General features: G+C 44.7%; 4 protein-coding genes across 4 annotated transcripts; 1 reads left to right on the top strand and 3 right to left on the bottom strand.

Moving 5' to 3' along the window:
- Positions 1-89: 89 nt before the first annotated feature.
- BX661DRAFT_183472 (isocitrate dehydrogenase) lies at positions 90-1,498 on the top strand. Its single transcript, XM_051536247.1, has one exon. It carries the CDS (start codon positions 146-148, stop codon positions 1,424-1,426), a length of 1,281 nt encoding a protein of 426 aa, XP_051391286.1. The 5' UTR covers positions 90-145; the 3' UTR covers positions 1,427-1,498.
- On the bottom strand, positions 1,499-3,644 carry BX661DRAFT_183471 (uncharacterized protein). The gene has a single exon (XM_051536246.1). The coding sequence runs from the start codon at positions 3,510-3,512 to the stop codon at positions 1,581-1,583; it is 1,932 nt and encodes a 643-aa protein (XP_051391285.1). The 5' UTR covers positions 3,513-3,644; the 3' UTR covers positions 1,499-1,580.
- A 10,585-nt stretch (positions 3,645-14,229) lies between these two features.
- Positions 14,230-19,113, bottom strand: BX661DRAFT_224942 (uncharacterized protein). The gene is made up of 12 exons (XM_051538924.1): positions 18,637-19,113; positions 18,477-18,586; positions 18,183-18,426; positions 17,742-18,069; positions 17,465-17,569; positions 17,233-17,267; positions 17,058-17,203; positions 16,860-17,004; positions 15,997-16,598; positions 15,203-15,600; positions 14,968-15,161; positions 14,230-14,799 (listed from the first exon to the last, which is right to left on the bottom strand). The coding sequence occupies exons 1-12, from the start codon at positions 19,033-19,035 to the stop codon at positions 14,392-14,394; spliced, it is 3,114 nt and encodes a 1,037-aa protein (XP_051391284.1). The 5' UTR covers positions 19,036-19,113; the 3' UTR covers positions 14,230-14,391.
- Positions 19,114-19,604: 491 nt separating this feature from the next.
- BX661DRAFT_183467 (concanavalin A-like lectin/glucanase domain-containing protein) lies at positions 19,605-21,823 on the bottom strand. Its single transcript, XM_051536245.1, has 2 exons — positions 21,014-21,823; positions 19,605-20,631 (listed from the first exon to the last, which is right to left on the bottom strand). Exons 1-2 carry the CDS (start codon positions 21,328-21,330, stop codon positions 19,788-19,790), a joined length of 1,161 nt encoding a protein of 386 aa, XP_051391283.1. The 5' UTR covers positions 21,331-21,823; the 3' UTR covers positions 19,605-19,787.
- Positions 21,824-22,307: the final 484 nt, after the last annotated feature.

Here is a 22,307-nt window from a genome sequence, read left to right as displayed (position 1 = left end):
ACGCCCCCTGCCAGCCCAGGACACCGCTACTATATAAAGGGCGGCCTCGGCTGCTGCCGCAACCACTTTCCTGCTCAACTAAAAAAAGATATTGTTGACTACTCTCTAATCCCCTACTTTTATTTACAACATTTCTTTATCAACCATGAGCGCAGATGCCAGCAGCACCGCCGCAATCCAAAAGATTGTCGTCAAGAACCCAGTCGTCGACCTTGATGGCGACGAGATGACTCGCATCATCTGGCAGCGGATCAAGGACCAGCTCATCCTGCCGTACCTGGATATTGACATCAAGTACTACGATCTGGGCATGGAGAACCGCGACCAGACCAACGACAAGGTCACACTCGAGGCCGCCGAGGCGATCAAGAAGTACAAGGTCGGCATTAAGTGTGCGACCATCACGCCCGACAACGCCCGCGTCAAGGAGTTTAACCTCAAGCAGAAGTGGAAGTCGCCCAACGGCACGATTCGCAACATCCTGAACGGTACTGTTTTCCGCGAGCCTATCTTCATCGACAACGTGCCTCGCCTGATCCCCGCGTGGAAGAAGCCCATTGTTATTGCGCGCCATGCCTTCGGCGACCAGTACAAGTCAGCTGACTTTGAGATGGACGGCCCCGGCAAGTTCGAGGTCACCTTCACGCCCGAGGGCGCCAGCGAGCCCAGCATCCGCCACACCGTGCATGACTTCAAGGGCCCCGGCGTCGGCCTCGGCATGTTCAACACCCACGAGTCGATCACTGCCTTTGCCCACGCCTGCTTCAAGATGGCCATTGACCGCAAGATGCCCCTGTACCTCGGCACCAAGTCGACCGTTATTTCGACCTACGACGCCTACTGGGACAAGATCTTTATTGCGCTGTATGAAGCTGAGTACAAGGCTGATTTTGAGCGCCTGGGCATCTGGTACGAGCACCGCCTGGTCGACGATATGGTTGCCCAGCTGGTCAAGATGGAGGGCGGCATGATCCTCGCGCTTGGTAACATGCTTGGCGACATCATTTCGGACCTGGTCGCCCAGGGCTGTGGCTCGCTAGCGCTGATGTCCTCGGTGCTTGTCGCCAAGGGCGAGCAGCCCGGCGATTTTATCTACGAGTCCGAAGCCGCCCACGGCACTGTCACTCGCCACTTCCGCCAGCACCAACAGGGCAAGACGACGTCAACCAACCCCGTGGCTTCGATCTACGCTTGGACCCGCGGCCTCATCCACCGCGCCCAGCTTGACGGGACCCCCGACCTCGAGGCCTTTGCCCGCAACCTCGAGACCGCTTGCATTGAGTCCGTCAAGGGCGGCGTCATGACCAAGGATCTGGCAATCTCTATCCACGGCAACGATGCCGCTCCTGAGACTTACGTCTCTACTAACGAGTACATCACCGAGGTCGCGCGCCGTCTGTCTGCTCTGCAGCTCCAGCAGAACTAGTTGTGATATTTTTTCATACTTTCAGTACATTTTTCTCATTTCCAATCGTATTCAATAACACGCTTATCGCGCAATCATATTTGCATCGATCAAGGGCAGCGAAATTGAAATAGATAACTTTGTGAACAAAACATTTAGTACAAAATGATTTTCACTATATTGCTGCCTTGCCCATGCTTGCGCCTGCGCCTTGCTTCTTGACCGCCTTGCCCGACTTGTCAGTCACCTTGAGCAGCTGCGATGGCAGCCCGTGCCTTTCAAGCAGCTTTGTAACTGCAGCAACTTGGTGGCCCTGCACGAGCACCGACTGCGCGTTCTTCTTCCCGGGGATCGAGTCAATACCAGTGCTCGATGCGCAGACAATGCGCAGCTCCTTGGCAATGACTGCTGGGTCGACGCCGTAGGCCTCCAACCCGGCGATGCGCGTCACGACTTTATTTCCCATTTTCTTCTCGCACACAATCTCCACAGCTGCCGGGCTGCCAATCTTTGGCGCGCCCGGCGTCTGCCCTGGCACCATGACCTGTGTGTACAACGTCATTTTCTCCTGTAGGCGAGCCTGCAGCTTGTCGCGCGGCATTGCGTTCATCTTGGAGTACTCCTCCTTTGTCAGCAAGCCGTCACACAGCCGGTGGTCCAGCTTAATCATGCGCGGGTTCTTGGGATCTACCAGGTTACTGTCCTTGATGTACTGCTCTAGCACCGCGCGCGCCTGCTGCCGGCTCAAAAACCCCGATTCCGATTGTGCGCCAACATCCTCGAACAGGGGCGCCAGCGCGTGTGACGGCTTGAATAACTCAATTATCTGGATCATCCCAGAGCCACCCGAATGCGCCTCACTCGCACTTGTGCCTGAAGAGGCGGTGACCCCGGCAGCAGCCCCAAAAGCAGCACTAGACTCAGCCGCCGGCCTGTCACTCTTGATACGCGGCACCTTGTACGGCTGGAATGTGGCCATGTCGCGATGCGCCCAGTCGAACGACTTTATGTGCGTCTCGCCACGGATATCCTTGAGTTTGATCAGCCCGTGCTTCTCGGCGGCCTTGAGAAACTTGGCCAGCTTCTTATACGACGACCGCTTGATGTCCACTTCTTTGCCCCGCGGCGCGTTGGGCACCATATAGTTCGAGTACACTGTCGACGCATTGATTGGCAGCAGGCCGGTCGCGTGGTTCGCGTCTAGCACTGTCGCCATTATTTGCTTCAATACCTCCATCAGCAGCCCATCCATCTCAGACGGCGACAGCTCGACGATGTGCTCGTCCTGTTCGCCGCCCAGGGTGACACCACAACTATGCTCGATCTGCTCAGCACAGTCGTCATCGCCAATGTGTTTCTCGCCTGACAGCAGTTCGTCGTCCTCCAGCGCCGCGACTGCTATCGCTATCTCAGGCAGCTTGGCTTTGCTTCCAGACTCCCACAAATGGTCCTTGTATGTGTGGGTGATCAATACTGCTTTCCCCTTGGCACCAATGACGCTGTGCACGTCCTTCGTGTCAAAAGTCAGGACGCCGACTGCCTGCGCCGCCAAATTCCCAGGACAACATATAGCCACGATGGTCCCGCTTTTCAAATCGGGAAGCCCGTCCTGCGGCACAATTAGCCCCGGAACCATCAGGTCTGCGCCATTGATCAGCTTTTCGACGACCTGCGGCCATGTCCACAGGATCGGCATCATGTCAGAAAACCGCCACTGCGTGTACACGGTCGGAACTAGCCGCTGCGTCTTCGCGCACCCGTAAAGCTCTGTCTTCAGCCACAGGGGATTCCCAGTGCTATCGTAGTATATCTCACCCTTCTCGCCAATATGAGAGATAAACTTAGCCATTTGCAACTTGCTTGGCATGGGCCGTAGTGCCTGAGAACCGAATCCCGCAGCCTTGTCCCCGTGCTCAGTCTTGACATCAACGCTTTCAGTTTCTGTCTCGGCATTGGCCTCGACGTCAGTTTCAGCTTCAATCGAATGCTCTGACTCTACCAAAGCCCACGCTGCTGGAAAGCTCTCCTTGGACTCTTGTACTAGCCGTCTGCACACCGACGATTTTAGCGGCGTGCGAGGTTTTGTTTGGAACTGCTTTTTAAACATTTGTAAGTGATAAAAAAAGTGGTAAATTGCGTGTATTATAATGTTTGAATTTGCGTGTTGGGAAGAGAGAAAAGAAAAATATAAAAAATTGAATTGTTGGCTCTTTTTAGTTGTTTTTATTAAGGAGTGCACACGTCAGCAGGTTTCAAAGCCAAAAGGGCAGAAAAGAAAGCCAAAAAAACGAATGTTTTTTTAAGTACCACTCACTTGATCAAAAGATGCATTGATCGGCTGATCGTGATTTTACCTGATCAACTTAGTTCGCACAATGCTCAGAGCACAGTGTCAGGAATTGATAGCTGTATATGCTAACCGAGATATTAGCAATATACAATTGTTACTGTGGTTTTGGACCAAGTGCTCCACTCCACATTTGCTAATATTGGTGTTGTCTGACTACGAGACCTATCCGTGGGATTTGTTAAAACTCCAGTATATAACAGTTCCTCTTCAAAATTTAGTATAATGATTTTACTGTCTACAAATATTTATTATAAATTAACACTATGACAAAAGCTAAAGAAGTTTACAATATAAAATCACATGCATTTACGCTCTCCAATGACCCAACCTAATTCTGGCATCACATGCAGCATTCAATGGCTGTAAATTAAAGTTCACATATAATGGGATGTGCTGTGTCGAGCTGTTGCTGCGGTTATTGTAGGCAAACTCAGTATGCATTATGTGTTGGTTTTGGTTGTTATGGTGATTATTCCATGTCATACACAGCATTGACTTCGGCACCTGGTTTATGTGCTCAGCCTGACAGTCTGTTTGTACATCCCTGGTAGTGGAAATGTTGGGCTATATTCTGGTTCATTTCCACAGTATGATCAAGAAGAATGAGCAGAATTTTGAGGCATGGTAAGAAACAATGGACTCAGGCAGGCCGTGCAGGCAGTAGATGGTCTTTGTGACACAAGAAATTGCGGCTTGTCTCCGGCGATTGATTAATGAATCAATCGCTAGTTAATTCCATACTTGGATATGCAGGAATTCATACGCACGCATAAATACCAATGAATATGAACAGTGGAAGCTGTTCATCTCTTAGCTTTCTTTTAGTTCACTTTTATTCAATATATATTTATATTTATAACGCAACAGTCTTGAAGTACAGGTCAACAGTATTCTGGGTAGTTGTGACACTGTGTGTAATGAGGAATTGTGCTGGTTATAATAAATATTAATCTAAATGAAACTACGGAAAGAGCTGAAGAGCTCACTATTCAGAATTCGCCGTACGCCTAAAATATCATAAACATATTTTACGCGTCTGCGCTGTCACGTGGCTCAGCCCCCATTTCTGATGTTACACTGTGCGTTGATATCAAATACTTCATCTTAAAATAATGGTTGTGGTGGACTATCTATCTAAGTCGATAGAGTTACTGTAAATATAGGTATATATATTATCCCCTAAATTATAGTCGAGAAATGAGAGCAAGAATAATCACAATAATTACAATAATTATTGTGATTATGCGTCTTTGTATTTTCAACAAAGGTGCTGATCGTCGTTGGCTCAACTGGCCAACAATTATAATGTCGTATCATTCCTTGGTATCAGGTAAGCTAACAATAAAATACATGCTAATTGTGGCATGAATTATTCTAATGCCATGTGACAAACGCAATTGTTTTGAATTGATAAGCGGGGCTTTTAAGCTCCCTTATAGTGTAATTCTTTGACATAAATATATTTGGTAGTGATAAGTTCTATTACACCAGCACTTGTCCAGTTGTGTCATGGGATCTGTAGCAGCTGCGGTGGCCCATCGCTGGGTCTGTTACTGCGTTTGATTTGCTGGCACAGATCACACTTCATCACATACTTTTCATAACTGTGATATCAATTATTGCAATGTCACGTGACAATTGCAATTGGGAAATTGCGATTGTTTGAAATTGTGATTGTTTACGATCGCGATTTCTATTTTCACGGGCGATAGTTTCAAATAGATAAGTGGAGCTTTTAAAGCTCCCTTATAGTGGATTTTTAATAAAAATTAGTTATTACGGATAAGTTTTATTACTACAACCCTAGCACATGCCAGGTCAATAGAATAGCTTGCTCAGTTTTTTGTATGTTGGTTTGACTTCTAGGTGCATTGCACCACTATGGAACTTGGCCAGCAGCAGAGATATTGTGATATCATAAATGGGGGCCGAGTCACGTGACAGCGCAGACGTGTAAAATATGTTTATGATATTTTAGGCGTACGGCGAATTCTGAATAGTGAGCTCTTCAGCTCTTTCCGTAGTCTCATTTTTATTAATATATATTATAGCTAGTCCAAATCTCATTACATGCACCCTACATCAAGCATGCAGCCAATACTCCTGGCCTAGAACTGGTGGGATCTGTAGACAAACATTGTGAAGTGTGCTCTGTTGCCAAGCCAGTTGAGAAGCCACACAATGGCTACCTGCCATGAGCCAAGACACCTCTTGAAGTGGTTCACTCTGATGTTGGTGTTGTGACTCATCCATCTGCTGAGCACAGCAAGTACTTTGTCACCTTCATAGATGACTACTCCCACAGTGTGCTTGTGTATCTCATGGAGCACAAATCAGAAGTTACTGACAGATTCAAGCTATATGTGGCCAAGATGGAGCACCAGCTGGATGCCAAGGCTAAGACACTGTGTTTTGACAATGATGGCAAGTACATCAATGGAGATATGAAGGTGTTCTGTGAGGCCAATGGCATTTCCCAGGTTATCAGTTCCTCACACACACTTCGGCAGAATGGTGTAGCTGAATGATACAATCACACATCAGTAGAGATGGCCAATGCCATGCTGCTGCAGTCTGGTGTTCCTCTTTGTTTATGGTTTTTTGACATTGTGCATACCAACTGGGTGCTAAACTGTCTGCTCAAGCATGCTCTTGGCATGAGCACACCATTTGAGGAGCTTGTGAAAAACGAGCAAAGCTGAGCAAAGAGAAGAGACTGAGGAAAGCTGTCTCTTATATAGGAGACAGCGAGTGAAGATAAGAAAGTTATAAATAAACCAGAAGGATACTTTAGAAACCTCTGGTCTTGCAATCATCTTACAGTATGCAAGACGGAATTCCGTCATGACAGAGTTCCACCAAGAACGGAATTCCAACAGAGCTAGACAGTGCCAGCAACATTGCTAACATCCATCCATTTGGCAGTCTGGTCTGGAGTGAGTACCCTCCTGAGCTGTGTTCTAAGTTTGGTGAGCATGCCCAGAAGTTTGTGTACCTGGGCAGGAAGAATGGCAAGGCACTGCTCTATTGCATGAACTTTGCCTGTGTTCCACACACCTGAAGAGCCATGTTTGTAGATGCTGAATTTCCATTCTACAATGAAAGTGCACCCTCTGTACCATTTTACTTCCATGAGTCAGACATGACTGACATGCCCACACAGCATGGCCCCATACACATAGCAGATCTGTTTGATGAGAATGACGACCTGCATCTGGCACAGCTGCAAGAGGAAGACAAGTGGAGGCATGTTCAGGAGAGGCGTCAGAGAAACAGCAGAATAATCCAGTATATCCTATGTGGCAGCAACAACAGCAACAGTGAGTCTGAGTTTACTGATGCCTCATTTGTCACTGCCCATGAGGAGCACAGTTCTAGCTCGACACCCCAGCACACTCCAGTTCACCATTCTTCAGCCACAGCCACAAGTACCAGCAACAGGAACAGCAACAGCAGAAACAGTACATCAACCACTGAGCCATTAGGCAGAGAGCCCTTTTTGGGCATCCATTATCTCGGTCAACCTGCAGTGCTCAAGATACTACCAACACTAGTGTCAACGTCCACAGATACCAGCCAACCAACCCATCTTCTTTGAGGCTATTGTCTACTGCTGCCAAAGCTACTGATCCAGTAACACCCATGCTCAGCCGTCGCTCAGCAGCCTCAGCACGAATTACTGACATTGCTGCTCATGAGCAAGGCACTCTCACCACTAGAAACAGCCAGCCTACAACAGACTGGTGGCAAGTGGATGACAGAGTGCAGGCCGACAGCACCAGCATACTCAACCATGATGTCGACTATGACTATAACAGCAACAGCTATGATGACGACTAAGATGCTCTGGTACAGAACAATGGTGCCCTGTTCTGTGGTGTGGCTGTATCAGGCCCCACATCCTACATCCAGGCCATGTGCTCAGAGGAGGCACCCTTGTGGAAGACTGCAATCAAAAGTGAGTTGGCATCTATTGCTGAGAATGAGGTGTTTGAGCTTGTCCCACGCTCATCCTCAATCCACCCTCTGAGCACACGCTGGGTATTTGTTGTCAAGCAAGGCTCAGATGACAAGCCACCATTGTACAAGGGCCGCCTGGTAGTCAGAGGCTTTGAGCAGTGCCCTGGGATTGATTACTATGATGTGTTTGCACCTGTGGTGACCTACAAGTCTATTTGTATAGTCATAGCACTTGCAGCTTATCATGGCTGGCTGCTACACTTCATGAACGTCAAGACTGCCTTTCTGCATGGTGACCTGGAAGAAGACATATATGTCGAGATTCCTGATGGCATGACTGGTGACCAGACCAAGAGTGTTCTCAAGCTACGCCGCTCCCTATATGCTTTGAAGCAGGCATTGTGCACTTGAAATCATTGCCTGAATACTTTCCTTTGTGGCAGCCTTGGATTCCAGTGCAGCAATGCCGACCCAAGTGTCTACTGGCTTAAAAGTGGCTTTGCAACATGCATTTTGACAACCTATGTTGACGAATTGCTGCTGGCTGCATCTGATGACAACATTCTGGCCAAGGTCAAAACTGCCCTGTCTGCTGAGTTCTCAATGAAGGAGCCGAGTCTGTGCAGCACAATCCTGAGCATCAATGTGCATCACATCTCTGATGGCATCAAGATCAACCAGGTTACTGCCATTCAGAACCTGGTCAGCAAGTAAGGCCTTGAGGAAGCCAATGACGTTGATCTGCCCATTGCTGCTTCTGCCAAGCTTGGAGAGAGTGCCCCACACCTTGCCAAGTGCAATGCCACTGAATACTGCTCAATTGTTGGCTCCCTGCAGTACCTGGCCATGGTCACTCGGCCTGACATTGCTCTGGTCACCTCTGTGCTTGCATCATTCAACCAAGAGCCACTGATAAAACACATGGGTGCTGCCAAGCAAGTACTCAAGTATCTGAAGACAACCTGCAATATGGCCATTCACTATCGTCGGTCTGAACACCTCAACCTAGTTGGGGACAGTGATGCTTTATTTGGACTGCGTACTGTAGAAGCCATGGTAATTGGCTATGTATTTACTCTAGCAGGGGGAGCAGTTGCTTGGAAGTCAAAGAAACATGCTCTTAGCTTGCCACCTCAATCCACAGTTGAAGCTGAGACCATTACCCTGACCTCTGCTGTCCGTGAGCTCATGTGGCTACAAGGCCTGCTGTGTGACATCCATGTACATGTTGACCCTGCCACTATCTTCTGTGACAATGAGGGCACTATCAACAATACACGGACTGGTGCTGTGACTGATGCCAACAAGCACTACAAGTCTACTCTGCAACTTTCTCATGCTGCACTATCTCAGCAAGTATATCATCTCAAGTATGTTTCGACTGTTGACCAAGCTGCTGACTATCTGACCAAGCAATTGCCCCTAGATGTCTTTGTCAGACATTGCTCATCCTCTGGTATGATGTGAGCACCTTGTCAGGGGGAGTGTTGAAATTCTGTTCTTGGTGGAACTCCGTCTTGCATACTGTAAGATGGTTGCAAGACCAAAAGTTTCTAAAGTATCCTTCTCTTTTATTTGCCTTTCTTATCTTTACTTGCTGTTTCCTATATAAGAAACAGCTTTCCTCAGTCTCTTCACTTTCTTTCTTTAGCTTAGAGCTTTATCTTTTTCTTTTTTAAATATAACTTGCAAACCTTCTCTTTGCTCAGCTTTGCTCGTTTTTCACACCTATTGCCAGCCCCATGCACTTAAAAATGTTTTATCTTTCTAAAATGCTGACCTTGGCATCAATGCAAATGTTGCCAGAGTGAGAAATGGATGCTACACCAGCCTGCTTGTTGCTAGACAGACTGACCTCATTTGCTGTGCTGCCCACTAATAAGATAAAAATAATAATATAATGTTAGTATGTTGTGAATGTGCCAAAGCATTTTATGCTGGCTGCAGGCATGCTTGTTGGTCCTTCTAATCATCTGCAAAATAAAAAGCACAATGAGTCATTGGCATAGTGGGTGCAGGCTGGGTCTTAATTTCCCGTGAAACAGTATTTTCTGTTAAAATGCAGCTTACATTGATTTGCAGTAGTGCAGTGTTGATAGCATTATCCATGCTTCTCTCTGCTCTTTTGTCAGAGGGTGCCTGCTTGGAAGCTGCGTCCACCTTTTTTGTATTTGTTGGCTGAGAAGTGTTCATGTGTTGCTTCAGCCACTTTGTAGAAGCTGACTGTGTGAAAAACAAGCAAAACTTTTTTTTGCTCAGCTTTGCAAGTTATATTTAAAAGGAAAAAAAGATAAAATTCTAAGCTAAAAAAAGAAAGTGAAGAGACTGAGGAAAGCTGTTTCTTATATAGGAGACAGTGAGTGAAGATAAGAAAGGTAAATATAAGAGAAGGATACTTTAGAAACTTCTGGTCTTGCAATCATCTTACAGTATGCAAGACAGAGTTCCACCAAGAATGGAATTCCAACAGCTCCAAGCCATTGTCTTACACAAACAATGAATGCAGAAGCTGTTTCAGCTGCCTTACATCATTGGATGTGCTGGGCATATTTGCGAATATGTCCATTGCTTTGTAGACAATACCAGCAACATTTTCTGCCTCCTCCTGGTGCCTTTTAGACTGTGGCACCTGTAATAAAACTTATCACTACTAAATGTATTTATGTCAAAAATACACTATAAGCAGAGCTTTTAAGCTCCACTTATCAATTCAAAACAATCAACAGTAAAATAGGAATCACGATCATAAACAATTGCGATTGCCATGTGACATAGAAATAATTGATGTCACATAATCGTTGTTTGTGCTAATGCTATGCATACTCACTGCACCATTGCCAAGCATTGCCATATATTTCACAATGACATATGTCCAAAAAATATATTGTTTTGGTGTATAATGGATGGCACCATCAAGGGCATGTTGATTGATTATAACCATGTCATCAACCTTAATTCACAGAGTTGTACAGTTTGCAGTGAGTGCTCTGGAATACTCCAGTTTGTCCTTATCAATGACCTGGATAAAACATCAACACACACATAATACTTGACGATTGCAAAGTGTTGATTTATGCTTTGGCCTGGCTCTGGACATTTGGGTTTAGCAGAGACTCTATGCACAAATGAAATGGGTTATCAGGGTGGAGAAATTAAGCTGCTTATTTGCAAGTAGCACATGCCTGATCCATACATATCTATTGTTAAAGGGAAGCACATGTATTTAAATTCCAATAGCAACTTTTCCAATATCGTCTACCACCTGAATCCAGACATTGAAGACATAAAACTGCTACAATATTTGCTATATGATCTCTGCATTGTGCTTGTTGGTAATGCTGAGTTTGGGCCAGAGTTTGTGGGAACTCATGTTTGGAGGGTATATAATGACACTAATGGCGACTTCTCTGTGCCAGTGTTCTGATTTAGACTAGCAAAAAGCTTTGCAAGACACATATTGTGGTGCCCAACACACATTTCAAGCCACTATCTTTCCTTTTCAAGAATCAAGATTGCTCTCATGGCCACTATACACATTTCTGTTATTGCTGGCTGACATCAAGAAACACCATGATGTTTACAGTGCTGCCCCCTTTTCAATTTAGTAAGTAATTTTTAAGACTTGAATATATCGATTTAGACCCACATTTTTATAGAGCATGACACATATTACTCTTAAATAATTGCACCTACCAGTGCATCAATCCAATTGGAAAGCATGCAAAAAAAGCGTCAGAGATTTTTAATAATTTTGTAGACATTCTAGATAAATATGGCTGCAAAGAGATTTTAGATAACCAAAGTGGCATGAGAGGCTTGGGCAAGGCTAGTGAGCAGAGTGATGATGTTTAGTTTTATTTAGTATTATGTTCAAATTATATTGCAAATGATTCAATATTTACTTCAAAAACTGACAATAAGCTGATTGCAAATCGTATTTTTGTTTTAAATTGCTATACAGCAGGATTAAATTTCACCACCAATGCTTTTTTATGATTGCTGGTATTATTAAATGTCGTTTCTATTGTTGTAAACCTGGCCAACAGGGGCCAGTAAAGTGTAGGGCAGGCAGTTACTGGTAAATGCTGTGAATAATAATGATAAAATATAAGTATATTAGAAAACTAAGGTATTCTGCATCTGTGTGCGCCTGCAGGTCTTGGTCCAGGTTGCTGGCCTAGGTTGCCTCCCCAAGGGGTTTTTAACATTTGACAGAGCTTGTGTTGCCAGAACATATTCCTTCCTCTTACAACCATGCTGCCGCTTTGGTGGGAGCAGCAACAAGGTGGGAGGTGTGGGTATTGGCTGTTATCCCTCTTTTATTTGTGGCCAACTTTGTCTCCTTTGTAGATCGGCAACTAGCTGAGATACAAAGGCTGCAAAACATAACAAAATGTGTTTCTCGCTCTTCTTTTTTCTTAGTTTTTGACAGAATATAAATTTAGTCCAATGATTCAACTCAGTAATTAACAAGAGGCAAACAGTGAGCTCAATTGCTCACATACACATTGTTTAATTATTGGTTTGTACAAAGTAAATACATTATTTTGGCTGTATTTAATTTTTACAAAAAGCAAATACTCCAAAGATATGCATGATGTCCAGTGTGTCTTTGATTTTTGTAAACTAATAAATATTACATACTCTATTTCCATCCAGTCTAAAATCTTTTAGCAAAGTTTTCTCACATTATTATTCTTCCTGTGTTGGGAATTCAATCATTTTTCTATAAATAGTTTTTCATGTACTTCTCCGTTTAAAAAACTGTACATGTATCTAGAGTATTCATTGAGCTAAATATTTATTATATAAAGGTGCGAAACCCACATAGGGACGTAAACAATAAAAGTTGCATTTGCATTTATTTTATGTTGATAGACATGGTTTATTCTCATCCTTTTATTATTTATAAATAATATTTATCTTTGCATATTTCTGCGAAGATTGATTAGTCTAGACAAAAGGATTAAGCACTCTAGCAAGGTGACTATTCAATAAATGCCCAAGTGGTAGAGCTAAATAATTTGGCATGTCTTCCTATAAAATAAACATTGTAGTTAGCAAAAAATGCCGAATTGAATGCTACAAAATTATTCACTGTTAAAGATATTAAAATGCCTATTTGTTCAGAGCTTGCAAGCAGAAAATGTAATATAAATCCTACTGATTATAACTTGTATGTAGGTAGCTGGAAACCAACTGGTGTGTGCTTGGAAATAATTAAACGTGTGACATGTATGACATAGTAGATAAATCTAATTATATTTTTATAAAGGGTGGGATGTACAAAACGAATTAGATCTACAGGAAATTGTATATAAAATAAATATAAGGGTGGATTCAAATAGCCACTGCCTTGGGTTAATAGGTGTAGTGCCCAAGCCACATTCCAGACTCTATTCCCATCTTCAAGCACAAACACCGTCAAGAACTCTTTACTGTTGCAATGTCAATTTCAATATTGCCGGCTCACATCAAAAGTCAACAAAACTTTTAAAGTGCCGCCCCTTTTAGTTTCACATCAAATATTTAAGACTTTATTTAGTTGGCTCATTTATCCGTAAACACACAAACACAGGCTTAACAATAGATATAGTTAGAATATTTGTTATTTAAATACAATAATAAATAAGCAAAACTGATCCACTCCAATGCTAGCTAATCATCAATTGTGGTCGAAACAGCTGATGTGCATATCTCTATCCTCATTGTTGTTGTACACAGCCACTTCAGTGGACCGTCGTCTTTGTCTTGTCGCAGATTGTATAGTTGGGGTATTATTAAATTAAAGTCTTATCAATAATTGGCGTTTTTAGGCGTAAAGATGCCCTCATTTTCATTTAATATGGAGTTTGCACCACCCCTTGTACTAGTCATGCAGTTTATCAACAATCTCTTTTACAAACACCATTGCTTGTTTTGTGCAATTGCCTTAGAATTTCTTGACTAGTGTTGTGTACCTGTCCCATTTAATCTCCTTCCAGCCATGGTTTATACCCAGTCCAGCTTTTTGTCTGGTAGTGGGCGACCACATGCTTTTTGGCTTCCTCCAATATGTCATCTGTAGGACCTGGATACACCCAGAGTCTGTTAATTGTCTCAGCCATAATATCTCATGGCTGGGTCCCAAATATCCCAGTGAAAATCCTCTTGCATCAGAATTTTTTGTGCTCCCATTGTGGACACATGAGCATATGGCCCTGTCTCTTGATAGTCTGAAAGCCAGACGATGGGCATAGCTTCATCTCCAGTTCAGAGTATGCATCGGGTACCATTATATTGTTTCTCTATTACAGGCAGTGGGCCCTTTGCCGAATATGTAATTGAATTATACTTGTACTAATGTATATTAGTACATGGAAAACAAATAATTTTTAGGCCATTACCAGATATTCAACGTGGTATTGTTAGATGATATTGTATAAGTCATTAGTTGTTTAAAATATGGTTAAATTATAATGAAATATATTGAAAACAAATTTAAATTGCAATATAGGCAATACCAAAAATATCTATCTTCTCTCCTTGATGACAAATGTTAGCCATACCAACGACATACTCAAGCTCACTGCAAGTACTACAATCAGAGTAAAAATGTCCCACCAGAATGCTTGCAGGTTAAATCCAAATGATGAAATGAGTGCTGCAGTAGGAACCTCAATCTGCAGGCCAAACTTCACTTCTTCACGTGAGCATATCTAAGCTCATTGATAGACAGGGCCTCATATGCCAGATTAAAAATAGAAGTACCAAACAGCGGCTGCAGCATTGCCGGAATTGACTCCTTGTTCAGTATGAGACCACCAAAAAGCAGCGAGAAAAGGAGTGTGAGAGATGCCAAAAAGTTTGACACTATAAGCTCCTCTGCGAGCAGGCCAATAAAGAACATTTGCGATGCAATTGTCAAGTTGAAGATCACCAATGTGCAGAAGAACTTGATAAACTGATGCCAGGTTGCAGCCAGACCAGCCATGGGATACAAAATAAGTGTAAGCAGCATGGGTGGCACAACACGCAATGGGATTAGGTCAAAGGTCACCTTGGCTAAAAAGTATGCCATTGGATCATAGTATGCATTGGCACGCTCCCTTAGATACAACACACGTTCATCTGAAAAAACCATCAGTGAGGTTGTCGAGCCAAAGCCATAGAAAGCCAATATAAAAATCAATAGACCAAGTCGATTCTGCACACCCTGTATGCTGGTGTCCATTTGGTAAAACAGTACACCACACATCAATCCAACCAGCACAGACATGGCATAGTTAGCCAGCATCAATGTTGGGTCACGGTAGAGGTGCCTGAATATACGTGCAGACAGCACCTTATATTGCTCAAACAAAGATGGACGCAGTTTGTCATCAAACTTGGGACCAGTGTTCTTGCCCTTTAGGCGGCAATACACCAGGTACACCAAGTCAAATATGTTGACAAATATGACAACAGCTGTTGGAGTGGGGTCACTGGGCGTATGTGAGGAACAGTACCAATAGAAGTAACCATTTCAAATGATGATGGCACCCAGTCAACACCTGTGACCTTGTCCAGCTCACCTGATACTTGGTGATACTGGTTGCTTGCCTTGAAACTGTCCAAAAGTCGTTGCAAGTTGATTCGGGCATTGTAGACTATAAACTGGCTTCCCTTGGGCTGCTGCTGAGTTGCCAAAAAATCTTTGTTGACAGACTTGTGGTTTGGATTGTTAGTGCCATGCTTTTTGCTGCTGGAAGTTTCCAAAGATGTGGCGTCCAAAGAGAGTGTGCTTGTGCCTAGTAATGGGCTCCACTCACTGTCACTGGAAGTTTTCTTGTCAATTGAAGATGAAGAGCCAGTGTGGCTGGCTGTGGCAGCATTGGGATCTTCCTCATTGCCCCTCTGATTAGCACTGTCACTGTTGCCTGCTGGACTAAGTCAATTGAAAGTCGGCAATGTTGTAGCCCTCAGGACTGGATGACCAATTGATTCCAGGTATGTGCTGATATTGCTTGCTGGGCCTGAGTAACACATCTGGCCAGCCGCCACACAATGAGTTGGTCAAACATGGTGAATATGTCTGTGCGAGGCTGGTGAATAGTACATATAACAGTGCGGCTGTAGCGACGAGCAAGCTTTGACAATGTATCCATCACAACAAATGCATTGTAAGCATCCAGACCAGATGTAGGCTCATCAAGGAATATATGGAAGGTGAGGTTACCAGCTCACATGCAATTGACACACGTCTCATCTCACCACCACTAATACCACGGGCCCCATTCTTGCCAATCTTAGAGTCACGTACATGCCATAACCAAGATCAATCAGCACGTCACGGACGCGTTCCTCTTTGGCTGCAAGTGACATGTCCCGTGGAAGCCGCAATAGGGCTGAGGTCATAACAGACTCGTGTACAGTGGCTGTTGCCACATGTACATCCTGCTGGTCAACATAGCCTGACATGCGGTGAAACTCTTCAGTCGTTATGTCACCAATGATGTCCTTGTCGTTTATCTGTACCTTGCCAGTGACCTTGCCACATTTTTCGCGCCGTGACAGGATATCAAGCAGGGTGCTCTTGCCAGCACCAGATGCACCCAAAATGGCCAGAATCTCACCAGGTCGCACAATGCCATTGACATTTTTCAGCAACTGCATACCCTTTGTCTCACTGGCACTTGTGCTGCTGCCATCTGGTTGCAAGCCTAAAGACACCTTTCCACTTATGTTAACTCCCAGCCCTTTGAACGACACCATATCTGGTCCCTGTGCAGGAATTGTGTATGAGATGTCACGGAATGACACAGTTGCACGCAGTGTGTTTGCCATCATGTTACTAATCTCGCTGTGCATCTCTGATTCTGAGCTTGTACGTTTGCTGCTGCTGCTTTGAGGGGTTATGATCTTCTCATTGTTGCCATCAACATGCACTAAAGTTTTTGCAGTTTGCCCTTGGACTTCTGAACTTTGAACTAGCAGCCGTATCAGTCGCAAAACGACATATACAGTTAGCAGTGATGTAGCCACACCAAGCAGAATGTTGCTCTTGCTTCTCTCATATACAGGTTTTGTATAGTCTGGGAGCTGGCTGTAGTGAACGCACTGTCCGACTGTGCAATGCATGTTGATTGCATCATCGCCAATAATAGAGGTAAGGGTTTTACTGACTTGAGACTCGCGGATAAAGCAGTTGCTGAAACCATCATCATGGCACTTAATATTGACTGGGCCTTCGACCTCATTAAGGACTGTGGATATGTCTAGTCCATAATTACCACACAGGAACCGGCCTGGGATGCACTTGCACTTCATCCTTTGCAGTCAATGGCCGCAGTTGATTTTGAGCCCCATGTGCCAATGTTGCACTGGTCCAGATCACAGTAGAATGCCTCCTTTCCACTAATCCAAAACTGTGCTGAGCAAGCGCTCGAGTTTCTGTCACATCCAAATGTCATCTTGGGTGTGACGCCCTCAGGGAGGTACCTACTTAGATCTGTGTTGCCCACATAGCACTGCCCGACAACAGTGGTTATCAGCTCACTGCCATTGTAACACCGGCCTCCTTCACCAGTAGGGCTAAGTGCGTCACAGACTGAATCATTCAAGCACCCTAAATGGAAAATAATAATAGTAAATTGCAACTGCACTGAAAGATTAGATGGCAATTTATAAAGTGCAGTAGTCAGTGCATGTGCAGCAATCAGTCGATACGTTTGTGCAGTAGCACATTAATATTAGCTACAGCGCCTATCGCCTATATATATGGCACTTACTGTTACAGTTCCAGCCGCCCCATCCAGGCCTGCACTCGGTGTCCTCATGGCAATGCTCGTTTTTTGCTGATGGTCGCTTGTCCTTGTCCACAGGGCTCAAACAAGCTACATGCAAATGAAAGATACAAGGGTGTTTTTAAGCATAAAGAGCTATTTTGTGGGTTCAAAATGGCACATGTAAAATATGTGAAATGCAATGGCCAATTCTTACCTGGCTGTAGGCAGTCATCACCCGTCCATCCTATTGGGCAGTTGCATCGACCAGTAAACTGGTTACATGTAGCATTGTGCGCACACAGAGAGCCTGGATACATGCAGTTAAAGCATGACGGGCAGCCGTCTGGCACCTTCTTGTCTTCTGTCCGGACAAAATTACGGATACCAAGGGCTTGGGCAATATTGGCAACGCCACCCTCATCATCACCATTGACAAACTCATTAACAATGGATGCAACATTGCGCACTCCATCGCCACTGCCAATGACATTGTTGATAGCTTCAGAGATAGCCGCAGAGGTGCCTGGGGTTAAAGCTACACCTGCACCTGCACCAACACCCTCGCTTGCAAGGCCTTCAATCACCTGTGCAATATTAACTGCAGCACCCTGAGAAGCGCCAGGGTTTCCTTGCTTTGTATTTCTGTTAGTGGCCGCACTAGCACCAGTACTGGCACTAGTACTAAACTAGAGCCAACACTGTTGGTATTTGAATTCATTACGCCGCCAATTATGTTTGCAATACCCTGGAGGTCCACATTGCCGTCGTTACCACTTGCAACCATGCCAAGCAGCTGTGCCATGTCAATGTTTGGAGTATTGGGTGCTGTGTTGCTAGTGCTGCCACTATTGTGCGCGGCGATTCTGGTGCTGCTAGCGCCCAAAAGCTGTGGATTGGCAAGCATTTGGCTCACAAGGGCGGCAATGCCATTGTTCAGTACCATGTTCTGGTTGTTGGTGCGCGACCTCCGTTGTTGTTCTGCCGTTGCATTTCTGTTGCTGCTCCAATGCCAGACATCATGAAACCCAATGTTGTAGCCATGTTGCCCATTTCGTTCATATCAATGACGTTGGCAAGGTTGTTTGCAATTTCTATTCCAATTGCTCCAAAATTGACGTGGCCGTTCTCGTCGCCAGCCATAAGGTCCAATATGTCGTCTAAATTGAAGCCAGCACAACATTTGGGTCGGCAACGCTTGGTCCATACACTTGGGAGGAGGGTTTTCCAGCAACGGCGGTATTGGCGACAGTAGTGGTAGCGGCTATGTGGAGTTGTTGCAGATTGTGCTGGGATAATGCGGGCTTGACAATGTGCTTGTCGGACTGCGCACCACTTTTATCGCCAATGCTATTTTGCAAGAGGTCAACTAGTTCACCGCCGAGATTGCTATTATGAGAGGCACTGTTGGTATCTGCTCTCTTTTGGTGCAAGAGTATCTGGTAGTCGGTTCCATCATTGACAAATTCAATGGGCACACGCGGGCCATCTGAATCTACATTGTTGTTGGCTGCTGAAGCCAGGTTTGCAATTGCTTGCGTTGCAAGAAGTGGCACTAATAGTACCCAGAACTTCATACTCTAAATAAAATTGCAGAATATAATATGTAAATAATAAACCGCCAGAAAACTAACTACAATTGAATACAAAAGTACAGAGGTGGCTGCAAGTGCTGGTAAAGATTTATCAAACTGGTCATGAACCTTTCATTGTTAATTTGTTTGCATTGGTATGACAGGGCGATATCAAGCTACAGGCTTATATTCAGGCTTAGCAGTGCTTAATAATTTACATTACTAGAAATAACAGCGCCAAAAACAGTTGAGTGGCAACGTTACTATATTTGTTAAGATTTGACATTACATGCATGGTACATATAATTGTTGAAAATTTACTTTTTAAAAAAATATGTACGTGGTTAACCGTAATTATATTTTGGCGGTAATGTTGTGAAGCCGCACAGTGCCGCAAATAAAATATAAAATTATACTATCAATTGGGCTGTGATTTATACAGATGCAAATGTGACTGTAATCGCGATATTGCCATTTACGAAGCAGTAAATGTCATTCTATTTTTAGTATTCATTTAGAGCAAGCGCTTATATTCATTGGCCTTTATTTGAAATTCAATTATTCACATATTAGCCGTATTATGCGTGTTGTTTTCACCAGATGTTCCGCACGCAAACTGCATGTATGCAGGGGGCATCCTCCACAATAGGCAATATTTTAATAATTGTGTATATAAACTTTGAAATGGTTTGTATCACGATAATGATATATACGAGGGTTAGTGATAAAATAAAATGCTTAAAGGCTATGTAGCTTCAAATGCTGGAGACAAAGGCTACGCTGCACGCAATTAACAGGCTGACGACGCGGCCGCAGCTCTGAACCCGCCACGATGCGGATGTGGTCGACGCGTTAAGCCCGGCCAGCCACTTTGATAGGTCATCGGCAGGGGCTGCTGACTTTGTCAACAAGGATGAGTGTTCGTCCTCCAAGCTGTCCCTATCATCGTCCTCTTCAGACGACTGACCAAAGTTGGCAAGACCATTGTTGGCTGAAACAGTTTTGGACGATGCCACCAGCGACGCACCCTGCTGCTGGTTAGACAAGGCGACCGAGCCCGAGGCCAATGCGTTTGAGTTGTGAGGGGTATTGGTCAATCCAGTTCCATTGTTGTAACAGTTGACCGTAACAGACTTGATGACCATGTCGAATTGGGGGCTGGTAGATTGAATGGTTCCGGCCCAGCTCTGGGTCATGCTTGGGTTGATAGACTTGCTGGCGTCCCATATAGAAAACGACAGGCGCGCTGGCTTGCTTGGATAGTTGTATTTTTGCTCACCTTCGGCCCAGGTGTCCTTGCGCTTGACTGAGCGCACAGCGAAACCATTGGCATACCATGTCAGCGAGTCGGGCAGCCATACAATCTTGTACTCGACAAACGTGTTTATCGGGTTGGCTGCCAGAATGGGCGCGACAGCCCCAGACAGCTGGACCTGGCTGTTGGTGTAATAGTTTGCCTGCACACGGTTAGTCGAGATTCCTACCCAGTCAAAATCAATGCTCGAGCCAGAGTCGTCTTGGAGTTGGAATGATGAGACCACGCCGGCGGTTGTAGAGCCAGACTTGATCATGGCGGTGATAACTCCATAGTGTATCCATCTACAGCGTGCTGAATGATAATAAGGGCGGTTAGCGTTGTGTGCTGTAGATATAAAAACAATGGGCTATGTTTTTCAACATTGAGTCGTGTTGCATCGCATCGCACCGCATGGGGAGACTTCAACTCGCTTAATGCTTTCTATTAGCACCCAATGTGGTGTCTGCGCTGAATTGGGTCTATTGTGAAGTTTTCATGTTTTAGTGGCAAAAAACGCACTTAGCACCAGCGTCCAGTGGCAATAACAACAACAATACAAAGAGCAACATCATAATTGGAAAACAAAGATGAGATGCATACCAGACCAGAGCAGACATAATTTGACTATGAATGATGTCATTCGTTATTAACAAATCGGTGAAAGCAGAAATAGTGTTTTTGTACCTTGTAAAGTAAACAGTCGAGCCAACGTAACTGGCGGTGTTGGCGCTGGCGGACCTTCTTAGCGACAGAACCAGGTTCTCGCGGTCAACTGCAGCAAAGTCAGGTGTTTGCTCAGAAACAAAAGTAGCATTCGAGTTTGGTGTAGCACTGTAGCTCTCTGCCGAGGCGAGCACTGTGGGGTTGCTAAAGTTGTTGTTGATAGCTTGGCACTGCATTGTTGGGCATGTGCCACTGTCGGCAACATTCATGCCCGAGCATGCTGCCAGCGCATGGCTTACAAGCAGAGACGCGAGACCGACCAGTGTCAATACTTTCATTATTAGCTGAGGGGAGAGCGGGGCTCTTCGGAAAATGCAATGTGTGGGCGTGGTTGCAGTCACAGCAGTGGTTTGGTGTTGGGCCGGGCTGAGCTGTGCCAGTGCAGAAGCTCAGTTAAGCCTGTTAATGTGCCTGGCAAGGCAAAAGAAAAGAAAGAATAAAAAAGTGCAACTGTGTGGCGTGGAAAGTAAACAAAGGACTTTATTTTGCACGACAAAATGGGCTGGTAAACGGTCCAATAGTAGGCTTGGAGATTAAAAAAGGTAAACAGAGAATTGAGGCGCCCAGCGAGACAAAAGAGGATGCGGAAAATGAGAGAAAGAGAAGGATGGTAAAGGTCAGGCGGACGATGAAATAGAGAGGGAAAATAGAAAAAATAGAGAAGAGTGCGAAAATGATAAAGTTGAACGGAATTGAAAAACAAAAAAAGAATAAAGAGAAACAGGGAGCAGATGCAGATGCAGAGGCCAAAAAGCAAAATGTGCCTTCAGTCTCACAATAGCCGCCCCCTTTAATGTCAATCAATTTTTATAATATTTTTCTGCTATTATATTCTACTTTCCAAAAAAGAACAAGCGGACCGCGCGTGGTGATTGGCAGAGATGGTTGTGGTCTGCGAGGCGAGGGACTATGCGACACAAAGGCCGCAACATAAATGAACATGCTTATTTATTTATTTTCGGACAAAGTTCATATTTGGTTGAGCCTGATTGCTGGGCAGGCTCTTTGTGGCACATGGCAGAAAGGGGGAGGTGTTTGAAGAAACAAGGTAGTTTTGCCTTGGCAAGCCCAATTTCTATTATTGGAAAATGTTTACTTTTGACAGAATTATATGCATATGTGCGCCATTTTCCACAATGAGGTAACTTGTAACGAACCTGGTTTCTCCTCACAAGTTGTCTGGGCACGTCCCTGTGTCACTCAGAAGCACACTCGGAAGTACATTCGGAAGAATTCCCTGGTACGCGAAAATGCA

The sequence above is a fragment of the Kickxella alabastrina genome, assembly GCF_025024165.1.
Source record: "Kickxella alabastrina strain RSA 675 chromosome Unknown BX661scaffold_13, whole genome shotgun sequence".
In the NCBI taxonomy this organism is placed as follows: Eukaryota; Fungi; Kickxellomycota; class Kickxellomycetes; order Kickxellales; family Kickxellaceae; genus Kickxella; species Kickxella alabastrina.
Note: the sequence above shows the minus strand (reverse complement) of the source record. Positions and strands in the feature narration are given on the sequence as shown.

Excerpts from the sequence above, each read along its gene's own strand:
- BX661DRAFT_183472 (XM_051536247.1), top strand. The coding sequence starts at position 146 with ATGAGCGCAGATGCCAGCAGCACCGCCGCAATCCAAAAGATTGTCGTC.
- BX661DRAFT_183471 (XM_051536246.1), bottom strand. The coding sequence starts at position 3,512 with ATGTTTAAAAAGCAGTTCCAAACAAAACCTCGCACGCCGCTAAAATCG.
- BX661DRAFT_224942 (XM_051538924.1), bottom strand. The coding sequence starts at position 19,035 with ATGAAGTTCTGGGTACTATTAGTGCCACTTCTTGCAACGCAAGCAATT. Across the intron at positions 18,587-18,636 it reads GCGTTGCCGACCCAAATGTT|AACGGCCACGTCAATTTTGG; the intron begins GTGCTGGCTTCA and ends GCTGGCGACGAG. Across the intron at positions 18,427-18,476 it reads ACAACATTGGGTTTCATGAT|GTCGCGCACCAACAACCAGA; the intron begins GTCTGGCATTGG and ends ACAACAACGGAG.
- BX661DRAFT_183467 (XM_051536245.1), bottom strand. The coding sequence starts at position 21,330 with ATGAAAGTATTGACACTGGTCGGTCTCGCGTCTCTGCTTGTAAGCCAT. Across the intron at positions 20,632-21,013 it reads TCGACTGTTTACTTTACAAG|ATGGATACACTATGGAGTTA; the intron begins GTACAAAAACAC and ends AGCACGCTGTAG.